Source organism: Adelges cooleyi, unplaced genomic scaffold, assembly GCF_023614345.1.
Source record: "Adelges cooleyi isolate 19-005CV unplaced genomic scaffold, UGA_ACOO_1.1 ACOO_flye_CR_arks_rails_tigmint_CR_PRNA_265, whole genome shotgun sequence".
Lineage (NCBI taxonomy): Eukaryota > Metazoa > Arthropoda > Insecta > Hemiptera > Adelgidae > Adelges > Adelges cooleyi.
Genome location: NW_026095932.1, coordinates 18,522 through 31,735, shown reverse-complemented (window position 1 = coordinate 31,735; position 13,214 = coordinate 18,522). Strand labels below are relative to the sequence as shown.

General features: G+C 32.5%; 1 protein-coding gene across 1 annotated transcript; it reads right to left on the bottom strand.

The window, feature by feature from the left end:
- Positions 1-9,705: 9,705 nt before the first annotated feature.
- LOC126837645 (radial spoke head 1 homolog) lies at positions 9,706-12,486 on the bottom strand. The gene is made up of 5 exons (XM_050571582.1): positions 12,379-12,486; positions 11,285-11,504; positions 10,800-11,047; positions 10,126-10,231; positions 9,706-10,058 (listed from the first exon to the last, which is right to left on the bottom strand). Exons 1-5 carry the CDS (start codon positions 12,484-12,486, stop codon positions 9,706-9,708), a joined length of 1,035 nt encoding a protein of 344 aa, XP_050427539.1.
- Between the last annotated feature and the right edge of the window lie 728 nt (positions 12,487-13,214).

Sequence of the window (13,214 nt, the reverse complement as noted above, 5' to 3'; positions counted from 1 at the left end):
CCCCGATGTTCCAATAATTATAGCGAATAATTATTTTGTACATTAAGATAAAATATTATTAGGTACCTAATATTACAATCCCTTTTTTACTACTAACCAGAGAATACATTTTAATTAAAGAAAGTCAAAATGAACGGAAATGTTCGACAAAGCTGTTACAACTAAGTGTTACCTACCTAATACATAATATTTAAGTAGGTATATACATTTATTGTTAATATTACTAACATTAGTTTATTATGATTCCTAGAAGGTGTCTTGTTTTTCTTTATTTAAAACATTTTTAATTCTAGTTAAATTTTCTGTACCTATTATACTAAAGCCAACGCTACGTTTTGGATCGTTTAATAATGTAGAAAAATAACTGTCACATCACATATTTATTAAAGTAGTTATTTTACAAATACAGTTTTCACAGTTTTACTATTTTTTTTTTTTTTTACGGAAAACAAGTTGTTTTGTGGCCATATATTGTTTCATTTTTAATGTTTTTGAACGTTTAAATTAGTTTGCATGATAGTACCACATTGCTACAAATTTTGCATAAAATCCAATAATAATGCTTAAAAATTGTTTTTTTTACCTTGTCTTGTATTCTAGTTAATCCATTTTTTTATTATCGTGTTGATATTTTCTGATCTCTTATAACATATTAATTTAATTCGTATTCATTTTTTAACTCGATGCAAAACCCATATCTTATCAGCCATCACATCGTCATGTTATAACTTATAAGTCCACTCTAGATTAAATTTTAGACCATAAATTCTAAGACTACACCTAAACATTTGTTTGCAACGTATATTTATAATACTAAATCTAAAGAGTATTTTATAAGAATTTGGAAATTATTTTTGCATTTTTAAAACAATTATAGCGTGCAGTAGTTTTACAAAAAAAAATATATATTTTAATTTTTGCGATGTTAGAGAGGAAGGGTGAAGTTTTTGCCTAACTTACGACTGTTGGATTGTTTTTTTGTTTTAATAAACTTAGCTAATATTTAAAAAATGTATCATCGACCATTCTTGTTGTGCTTAGTTATTTTATTATTTTCATCAATGTCAAAATCAAGCACAGAAAATTGCACGTGTTACACGAGTCTTTTGAGATTTCCATTCTTTACTTTCTTTCCAAGAAATGCATATTGAATACCGGTAAGTTTAAAACGGTTTTCATCACAATAATAACACCATTGTAAATACCGCCTGTCGGTGCCAAAAACGAGCAGCTGTCAGAGGAACAAATATCCCTAGTAGGGTCGCTACCCTTTATGTTGCACGTAGTTCAAATAAGGGGATGTTTTTTTCAAAAATAAAAGGGGGATACAAGACAATCAATACATTGCTTGTTGCCATTTCGTTTTGAGTTGCCATTTTTAGCAGCTACTATGTATTATAATATTCCAGTGGTTTATACAACAGCTAAGATTCAAATACGGTTTCGATAAAACCACAGAAAATTATTTAATATAAAGGGTTATAAATAATTAAAAGTTCCGGTTGAAAGAATATTATATGTGAGTATAGGGAGTACAACAATAGTCTGACAGATCACCGTAACATATTTTCTTGTAATACAGTTAAATTTAAAGTAAAATAAACAATTTTTACAAAGTGGTAACACCTTATAGTAGTTTGACTATTCGCCCATTAGAAGAATTGAGATTTCCAAGTCTAAATCGATAAAGAGAATGTTTAATATTTTGTAAACGGAAAACGTCAGTTGTGCAAGCATCTTGTTTTATGTTTATTGATATTTTTCAAAATTTTGTGACAGCGATTTCTTGTTTAGTTTTATATTTGTCGTATTTGCTAAAATTATTTTAGTCACGTGTACCTACCACGTTGATACATTTTTGTTTGATACCAAGTTGTTTTTATACTGTTGTTACAAATATCTACACAAGTCGGAAATACATCATATTATGTTCATTTAACTATACTGTAAATTGGTACTTTGATGATAATAATGATTATATTTTAATTTACTCGGACTGTAACGTTTCCTGACTCGTCGTATGCGAAGCCCAAATTGAGGAACCAACTGTCAAAAATATCAACAGCGTAACAATCGATTTGTTCTTCTACATATTGCAAGAAAGTAATTTCCACCGGTATCAACTGGCTGCTCTTTTTGTTGTTAAATTCCTTTTTTAAATTCTGTAGCGTGCATTCTTTGTACAACGGAACGTTGCAATAACGGGTGATAAACCAATTTATGTTCTTGTTAAATATATCCACGAGATTTCCGCTTATGGATCTTAGTTCGAGATCGACCAAGTCCTCGCTGATGACGTGTTCGGACAATTTCGACAACGTGGTCGGTCGTAAAGTTGTAGTAAACTCGGTCAATTTTTCCATACCGACCATTAAACTAAGCTTTTGCCTAACACTCGATTGCAGACCTGGCACGTGAATAAAGTTCAACGCGTCCGTCAGGCTTCTAAGCCGCGGTGCCACGCTGTCGATTTTGGTCAGCACCGAATCAAAACAATGGTAATACTTTATAAGCGAAGAGTCGGTGGTTTTATAGTCTTCTTTTTTTTTTTCATTTCGGCAAACCCGTATTAAATGTTGTAAGGAAATCCTGTACTTGTTAATAACCTCGGCATACTTACAGCTGAGCACAGCCCAGATTTCCTTGTATCTTTCCAGTACGTTAAGTTCGTTGACCGGGTTCAGGTTCGACGATATGCCTTTGAGTATTTCGGCCACGGGATCAGTGATTTTTCTGCGTTTGTTTCTATTTATTACGATTTTAACGTTATCCAAGGACTGCCATCCCGAATTATGCACCAACGTGTTTAATTTATTAGCTAGTTCCAATGTTTGTAATTCGCTCATATCATCCGACACAACGCGTGTGAAACAAACTACACATACCCAAACTAGTATTAAAGTCAACGTTTGCATTATCGTAGCGTCTAAATACCAAAACACAGAAGCACTATTCGATGAAAAACTTTACCTTAAATGAACAGTGCACACAAATTTGTATTTATTAAATTTTTATTTAAACACTTGCTTAAACCATTTGCCATTAATATTCGCGTCGAGCTCAGGAATTACACGGCACGTTACCCCCGGTGGATTCCAAAAAGTTCAGTGTATTGTGTAATAATAATATTAATATGATTCATGCTGATACAATAGATTAAAATATTCTCCGTGCAAGCGAAAACACGGTAGACAAAAGCGGGAGGGATCTTCAACAGGATGACAAAAACAGTATTTGTAAGGAAGACTTAGAGTGATACGTGTTGAGTATTTTAATTTTTAACTAAATGGTCCATTCTTCAGTTTTGGTGACATTTCAGTCACGGAGCAATTAAAAAAAATTAAATGTCTGAATGACATTAACATTTTTCTATTATTAATCTACTTGTGATCAACGTTTCCTATTCACTTTGAGGTTTCATCAATTAATAGGTACCTAAGTAAAACAATATTTTATGCTAATTTGATCACTCCTTAGTTCTGTCACAAAGGCAAGGTTATGCCTTCACAAAACAATAGAACCAGTTTCTTTTATGGTACATTTAAAAAAGTGGGTACATTTCTTATTAGCAACATTTTGACTAACAAGATAATAAAAAATTAAAATTTATAACTAAAATTAAGGATGAGAGAAACATGAATATATTTTTTCCTAAAGAGTAATTTTTTTTTTCACACTTTAACTTCATAATAGAAATTCGAGTATCATAAAAAATATAGAATTTTTAATTTAAACTATTTTATCCATAATTAGTAAATAGTTATTTATTCTATGAAAAATAAAACAAAAAATCTATTTTTTCATTTCTTCTTATTTGTGTTTTAAGCGCAGGTCTTAAAACCTACAAACTATACTTCAGGTAGGTCCTTAGATAGCAAAGATATATAAAATGCTTAAAAATACTTTAACAATATTTATTAATATTTTAAAGCTATTATACAATATTTATGGTCAAATTTTGATCAAATACACAATATTATTATTTGACAAAATAAATTTGCATAAGGAACACTATGTATATGGTAAGCATTAATATGTAGCTGTGATATAAAACAAAACAAAATTCGTAGTAAAATATTTGGTGAGGACATGGCATGGGTCGTCCACGAGGACTAATATTGCGGCCTCAAAGGTGGTTACCAATAATTAAAAAAAACTCACTGTACCACAGAATAACCAAATGAGAGAATCAGAAAGAACTAGAAATCAGTAAAAATGTCGAGAGCATCAGTGTAGCCAGAAATCAGCCATTATTACACCCATCACGTGGTTTCAATGTCCCTGGTGACCTCCTCGGTTCAACGAAATAAATCAAGTAAAAATAATTTATTGGTTTAATTTTTGCGTTACTTAAAAGAGAAAATAAAAAGGAATTTAGTGGATAAAATATTACTTGTATGTATAGTATAGGCATTCTATTTTATCAGGGCAGATAAATGTTCAAGAAGCCTAAAATATTTACATATCAACCAACTTTAAAAATACACTAGTACTTAACTATTAATTACTAAATAATACCTTTTACATACAAAGTAAATAAATAAGAACAATAAAATATGTTAGTAGGTATGGGTTTATCATTTTCTCTTGTAATACTATTTTAAAATACAATCATACATGACCATACTAAAAATAAGTCTTATTATGCAGATACCAGTTGAGCAGTTAAAAAAAAAATGTTGTTAATGTTCTTGGGTTTTAGTAAAACTATACTGCCTCGTTCATCTGAAAATGTGACAGTTTTAAGTAGATTACAAATGAAGGGCACAGGGAAAAAACGGTAGTTGTCACATTATGAACATTTTAAAGTATAGCAAAAACACAGTTCGTGAATTTCTCTACCTCTTACATATTTAAACAATCTATTGACATAAATAAAAAAAATTATTGGCATAAATTATTTGAACAAAAAAAAATTTCATAATGTGACAACTACCGTTTTTCCCCTGCGCATAATGCATATTTTCCATATAATAAAAGTGACCCGCCTCGGAGGCCGCCATTTTGAGTCCGTTTTCTAATTTTACTTACCATATCTAACTTTATTTAGTAATTTTCGATGATGGTTTCTGACTTCATATTGTTGATATTATTTTGTGGCAGCCCCACATACAGCACTCTGCATGGTTACGAGGCGCCACAGCTAGCGCAACCTAGCTGTCGGCATCGATACCGCCTCAACACGTGGTCAGATCGCCAGATCTCGGTAGTTGTGACGAACCGTAGCGAACTTCTCGCATGTGATCCCAGAGCGCACACGACAACTACCGAATACCGACCATTGTCTTCGGACACCGGCCGGGCAACCTTTTGCCTGTGTAGCGAAGACATTGGTCGGTAGTTGTGTGCGTATTTATATGTGCGCTCTGGGTGACTTTGATCACATGCGAGAAGTTCGCTAAGGTTCATCACAACTACCGAGATCTGGCGATCTGACCATGTGTTGAGGCGGTATCGATGCCGACAGCTAGGTTGCGCTAGCTGTGGCGCCTCGTGGCCATACATCCGCCACAGTGCTGTATGTGGGGCCGCCACACCTGCATTCGCTACAATTTTTTTAACAGGTGATAATACGAAGTATCAGATTTTTATCATGGAATAAATGGTATATTACACCGTTTTATCCATGACCGGACTCAAAATGGCGGAATCCGTGTGTAGCCAATTTATTTTCACAATGCGCGTTCCATGTATTCAGTTCAGTGTGTAGCGAATGCAGGCAAAAGGTTGCCCGGCCGGTGTCCGAAGACGTTGGTCGGTAGTTGTCGTGTGCGCATTTATATGTGCGCTTCTGAGTGACTTTGATCACATGCGAGAAGTTCGCCACGGTTCGTCACAACTACCGAGATCTGGCGATCTGACCACGTGTTGAGGCGGTATCGATGCCGACAGCTAGGTTGCGCTAGCTGTGGCGCCTCGTAGCCATGCATCCGCCACAGTGCTGTATGTGGGGCCGCCACATTCGTATTGACTCAAGACGGCCATTTGCCGATCGATTATATCTTGGGTTATGGCTGCCGGCTGCCGTTGCACGCAGGTCGTTTTCAGCACAGAACACTGGCGGCCCCGGTCCCGTATCTTATAGACAAGTATATTACTGCGACAATCTTAATCTAAGTCCGTCGTTCTAACGTTTAAATAATATTGCACAATTCGTACGGTTAATTGTTAATCTGTGATTTTTCAGGAGTACCTAATTTTTCCAACCAATTGTTTTTTTTTAACCTCGTTGGACGGACTGATGGATATTGATTGTTGAGGATAAAAATGACCAGTTCGGCTAAACCGCACTCAAATCGTTTCACTGTCAAATTCATGTTGGAAAAAAGGAGACGCTACCGGTAATAGATTTTTGTTAATAATTCATTGCAAAATACACATCTAGTATCTACGGCGTTTTTCCGAATTTGCCAAGTAGGCTTATATATTCTGATATTCTGCTGTACAGTCCATACAGCATGTTAAACAATATGCCTTACATCTAAACTATTTTTTTCAATACCTTTTTGGCCTTTTAAGTATTAGTTTATTTGAAATATTTCACCAAACCCTATGATGCAGTTATTTCAGTTCAGGTATAAGTTAATGGCTACCAGGTGGACTGCCAGATAAATTTACCGATACAAATCAACCGAATATTGGGTCCGTTACGCATTGACTGTTTTCCCTTTTTTTAAATTTAATTTACAAGTACTTGCTTTTCTCCCCCTTTATTTTGTACAATATTCTGATAATATTTATATCAGTTAACGTTCCTAATTTGTTTGTATCTATCTTGTCTTTAGTTAGTCAAATCATCTTAGAGATATACAGCGACAGTATATTTATATTTTAATAATTAAAACAATTGCTTTTTTTGGCTTTTATGTTCGGCAAATACATTTACAACTTCATCATAGTCAATGATTATACTATACTATGATATACTATGATTATATAGTGTATTATTCAGCGGTCAAAACTATTTTTAATCTAGCAGTATTTTCATTACTTCTTGTATCATTTTATCACTCTAATCTAGTAATTTTGTCCTTTCTATTCAGATGATATATAAATTTTATATATTATTAAATTTGGTATACATTTGCTACCAGATTTTAAAATAAAGCCGGATTGTTTTGTTTTTTTGTAGCAGTAGAGAATCATTTTTGTAGATATCATCACACTTCAAGCATTTCACTTAGGCTACCATAGTTAGCATCAACAAAATATTGGGTTGACAAAATAGTAGGTAGTTGAAAAAGAGTTATGTAGGATACTTAGACAAAATTAGTTAAAGAACAAGTTGGAACTTGTGTACAAGTTTATAAAATAAATTTCCAAAATATAATGTAAATAAACGTTAACAAAAATTATATTAGAAGTTTTAGTTTTAATTTAAGGTAATGTTTAATGGAAACAGCTGTTTGATACGGTAATTATTTAAATAATAGAAACTACAATATAAACTATAGAATCACAGTTATCGAGATGTAAGTTTTCCTGTTTTTTTTCCGGTGATATTAAAATTATATATAAAATGATATGATAGCCCCGGCTGTAGTCTCTAGTAGATAGTGTATTTTAAAAATTGACTAACGGACCACCCGTTACGGCCAAACACTACCATACTATCTACTGTAAAATATGTTGGATAACCAATACAGCTATATTTATTAAATACTTAGTGGTGCTACTTATTTTTTAAAGTTATTGCTGCCACCGTCTAATATTATTAGTAGACTGTAGACTATTTTAAAATTGTTTTTGATATCTAAGATAGTATATCGTATACATAGTATGTGTATATCATACAATTAACTTTTTATTCATTTTAAAGACACTAAAAATGTACGTTTTGAAAGTATATATAAATTTTTACTTTTGTAGCTATAAAGTAGATGATTTTGACATATTTGTATCAATTCATTATTAAAATGCAAAAAAACTGACTGATTTTTTTTTTTACTATGATTTTTTATTTAAGGCAATAATTACTTTTAGTTATAATGTTTAAGTAATGTTTTAATTTTGTAAGAATATTTTTCTTGACTTGTACTATGGTTGATCATCAGTTGCATATTGGTCGAGTTAAATAAATGTTTTTGCTAATTAGAATATACTAGTAATGAAGAAGGATGCAAAATATCATACTGTATTATTTATGAATAGAGATTTTATAATATATTCATTTTCATAAAATAACATTACTTCAACCTAGACTATTTGCGTTGATAATATAGCAATTTAAGTGGTTTGAAAATTATGCTTGAGTATTTTTTTTGTAGAATAATTAAATATTTTCTGTTAAAAAAAAACATGGTGGTTTGACTTACAACAACAATGAATTATTGTACAGTGATCATTTTATCATAAACCACTCAATAGGGTTAAATAGGAATATTTTTTTTTCATAGAATTTTTACAATTTGATTTGAGTTATTCACAATTTATTTTATGGTTACCCCTCTCCAAAACTAATTGTTTTTATATCAACTTTGAAACTTAAATGGTAACGCATACATCTTATTTTTTTTTTAAATTAAGAATAATTTACTAAAATATTTCATTTGACCCGTTAAAATTAAAAAAGTTAATGAAATGTATGCGTAAGTCGAGTAGTAATAGCTAATATCTGATAACTATTAGCTTGTATAAAAGCTTAATTTTCTAATTAGTTTTGCATTTTCATGGTATGATGAAAAATAAATATAATCTTACTTTTTATGGAGAAGGAAAAGTAGCCATTCTGAACTTTTTTTGTTCTGAGATTGCCTCTGTATAGTATTTAGCTAAAACAATTGTTTGATATACATTTTTTAAAAAATCACTTAATTATAATGAAAACTTTTGAATAACAATAAAATAGCAACAGACCTATTCAATAGCAGCTTCTAAAAAAAGAAAATTGAAAAAGTAAAAGAAGATGTGTTGACAAACATAGGTAAACTATCTTTTTGATCATGATCAAATTTAAAGGATTGTGTGTGTATTATATCTGTAACATTACTCGTTGTCTATAGGTACCGACAGCAATTCTGACAGTGTGTCGAAAATCGTTTTGGGCTGTATAACTTGTCACTGTGTAACATTGCCAAGTGACACGCTAACAACAGTATGTGGTGGTTTTATTATAATTAAGATTTTTAAACATCATACTATAAAAAAAATTTAAATGTTCTCTTATACATACTACATGTTATAAATTTAGCGGACAGTAATCGAGTACTTAACGATGTGTCTTAAAGGCATGTCTTGATTTTTTTATAGTAATTGTAAAAGTAAACACGAATTACTCAAAACGGCGTTTTTTCATGGTATTATTGTTATTTATTATGTATTAGATTAATAGACATATACCCAGTTGCACCAAACTTGTCGTTATCTATTGGTAAATTATTTACCACCGTAATAAACTTTTGTTAAATTTTATCTTTTGTTAAATTAACATGTGTCAAATTTACGAGTGTTGCTCAATCGTTGTTTTATATTCAGGTTACCAGTATACTGGTTATCGAATAAATGGTATCAGCTGTAGGAGTTAATATTATAACCATACAGGATGTAATCAATAATAAACAAAATTAAAAAAATCTGATCATAAGACATGAGTTTTTATTTTTATATTGTTTTTTATTAACACTGTACATTAACCTTCCCTCCGAATTAATTTATTAACTAACCTACGTTTTTATCTTTTTGTGGGTCACAAAATGAAACACACATTCAAATGAAAGGTGTTTCGACGAGGCTAGTGCTGGAAACGTTGTCTGGGACCGATTTCAAACTGTTCAGATCCATCGACGGGTCGGCGGCAATCAAGTCGCATTCGTCCGGTTTCCACGTGTACCCTAAGTGTCCTTCTTCGCCCTCTTCACCGACCATTTCGTCCCACAAGTTGTCCGACCTCTTGTAAACTTCGGCGTCACTCATGGTCGGACGAACTTCGCTAGGTAAGTCGCACACTAGGGAAGAGTCTGTCTTCTGGTACAGGAACGGTCGGTCTTTGGGTATACGCGGCAACATCTCTTTGATTTCTGGTAGGATTTCATCGACCCGCCAAAGATCAATCTGTCTCTCTGTAAAAACATTATTAAATCAATATAGTCATGACTAGGTCTTTCCCAGGTATTTATCAGTACCCACCTGCTTTTTTGCCCATGTTGACGAAGTACGGATTTTTCACCTTCGAAAATCTGCCTCTCAGCATGCAGTTCAAGTCGCTGAACACGAAAAATCCTTCGCCCATGTACTTGAAACCAAAGTCATGCGATTGATCGAATGCGAGTTAAACAAGGCAGAATGGTACAAGTGTTAGGAAAATTCAATCGAACTTCAAAGGCGTGTTCAAAGGAAGTACAAAGAGTCGAAATATTTGTTTAAAATATTAAGTGAACCGTATGACATCACATTATACTTAGTAGAACGAGTGCTACATAATCAGGTTTGGCACGTTAAACATATGTTCTCACCTTATGGTGAAGTTGGTACTGACTACCACCGCACCTCTCAACAATATCATAGTTCAATAAAATATAACACATTTATTACAAACGAATTGAGGAAAACAATTTTATAGTTCACAAATGAGACAAAGCCATACAAATCAATTTATTTTGGTTAATTATGTTGTAATTTTACTTTTATTGCAAGGGAAAGAAAAGGATAGGAAAAGTAGTGATAAGGCAAAATTTATAATTCCTAGATGATTGAAAATACATCATAAGACATGTTCGTGACCCGATGTTTTGTCTTCCAGGGTAGATTAAATTAAATATTGTGTATGGGCTGCTATATTACTGACTTGATATAATATTTACCGATTGGTTTTCATCCCACGTGCTGCAAAACGTGTAACCAGACCCTCCAGTCTGGCTCGGATAGAAAACTTTGAATCCCTTCACTCTTTGACCTTCCTGCCATACGCTCGTTACAATGACTCCAGTTTTGCAAAACTTGTAAGCCCCCAGACCGTGTTTTATGTCGGCTTTCCAAGTGCCAGAGTACACGTCACCGTTCTTGTACGTGTACGTTCCTTGTCCCCACATTTCGTTGTTCCTCCAACTACCTTCAAAACGGTATTAGTTTCATATTAGTCACTGGTTGAACCAAACTTTCCAGTTGGCTTTTTTCTACGGCTTACCCTTACAATAGATAGCAGCCTATTTAAATGAGAAATTCTTAAAATTTCAATACCTACTTCCTCGTGATTTTTTTTTTTTTTGCAAGTTATCAATTTTAATATATTGTAACCTATAAGTCCTTTGTAATAAGTGACCAAGTATAATTTGAGTTGACGACAAACCTTCGTACTTGGTACCGTCCGGATAAATCATCGTGCCCTCGCCATACCTCTTGCCTTTCTTGTAGTGCCCGTCGTATTTGCCACCGTTTGCAAACTTATACACCCCGTGACCGTGCCGAAGCCCGTTATCATAGTAACCGGAGTACTTGTCACCATTGGGCAATATCGCCTGGCCATATCCATGACGTTCTTCGTTTTCGTTGCGACCGCCTTTGTAGACCTGGTAAAAAAAAAATTAAAAATAAAGCCAGTTCAGTGGGGTCAGAGCATATTGGGGACGAGAAAGGTCACAAACCTACAAAAATTATGATAACTGAAAGTGATAAAAATAACTTTTTAAAAAAAAAGGTTCCATGAGAATCTGCAGGTGGCAGGAATACAAAATAATTGAAAAAAACGTTATAATTGTTTAAGCGCCTATAATAATTATTTGCTGTTGTTTCTCATATATCGTAATTAACCCAATAATAAAACTATTATTTTAAATACCTGTTGGCTGTGGATTCACATTAACATAGCAACCTGGAAATTTACTGCGGTTAAAGTCTAATTTTCAACCATTTTTAATTTGCTTTCCTTAACAAAAAAAGTTTTACTACAGATTTTTGAGAAAATTGTGTATGATATACTTTCATTCTAGGTCTACCTTCGGACTAAATATCTACCTTAAACTCTAAAACAACTATTATTAACACATTGTAAAAACAATACCTTTTCAGCTGTACCACTACTTAAAATTTTAAGTTATAACTACCTAACCTTTCGAGGAGTAAAAATTAACTTTATATAATATTGTAAGAATCTCACATTAAATATAATTTTGCATTTGGCCACCAAAAATATGTGTCAGTAATGAACTTTTTCAATTTGTAGCTAGTTATCAAAGCAACACAGCCATATTTACTTTTTGGTAGTATTGCGTTTTTTTTATGTATGCAACTAATCATTTAAGTCAAAACACAAGACTTTCTCATTGAATTTTGTGCCATTCTTACGTTTCTTCATCTCGATTTTTCTCAAAACTAATTTTTAGTTGTAACAGTCTTATTCTAGGTGTGCGATATACCTTATCTTTGTTCTAATAATCGACTCACTCCTATTTTGGACAATCCTTTGTACACGGACACTTCATCCAGAAATTCGTCCAGGTATTCGTGTTCATTGTAGTTTTCGTTGTAATCGTACTCTTCTTCGTTTAACATCACGTCTTATTGACTTTACAAAAATAGGAAATAAAAATGTCCACTCAACACGACTGCGCCGGTCGTTGGACACGATACAGTCAAATATAAACAAATATTACTAGCCTGTATAGAAATTATTAAATTTTGTTTTAATTATTTTTTATCCACTTTTCTGCAGCTAATTTTTCCACAAGTAAAGTGTGTTTGAATCGATTTAGCTGCCTAGGAGGAGCTTGTGGCAATGCTCATTTTGAATGCTTGCAACGACTGCAGACACTTGTTTAAATAGTTCTACAAACCACTTTGATTTCTTTGGAGGCTTTATTTCTTAAGTCCTAAACTAATCATTAAGTTATAGATGTAGTAAATAATTTTGATAGTGATAAAATCACGATCCGAATAAGCGATTCGAATTGTAACATGTTGTGAAGTTATTTTCAGATTTTTATTGAAGGGTTTAGAATTTAGCAGTTATTGGCAGAAGTATAAATAACTAAAGTTAGATCTGTACCATTTTTCTATGAGAGTATGTTGGTTTTGAGAGGTGATTGGGTTATAACTATGATTTTGAATCCACGCTATTTGAAATAATATTCTGAACTCCGGTAATATCAAGAGAAATTGTACTTAAAATGTTAAAAATAATTTTATTAGTCTAAAAATTGTTTAAAAAATGCCTTATTACCTCCAGATAATAATAGTGTAAAATAATTAAGCGGTGTAATACTTTTATTTATAACTAATAA

Excerpts from the sequence above, each read along its gene's own strand:
- LOC126837645 (XM_050571582.1), bottom strand. The coding sequence starts at position 12,486 with ATGTTAAACGAAGAAGAGTACGATTACAACGAAAACTACAATGAACAC. Across the intron at positions 11,505-12,378 it reads AAGGATTGTCCAAAATAGGA|GTCTACAAAGGCGGTCGCAA; the intron begins GTGAGTCGATTA and ends TTTTTTTACCAG. Across the intron at positions 10,059-10,125 it reads CAACATGGGCAAAAAAGCAG|AGAGACAGATTGATCTTTGG; the intron begins GTGGGTACTGAT and ends ATGTTTTTACAG.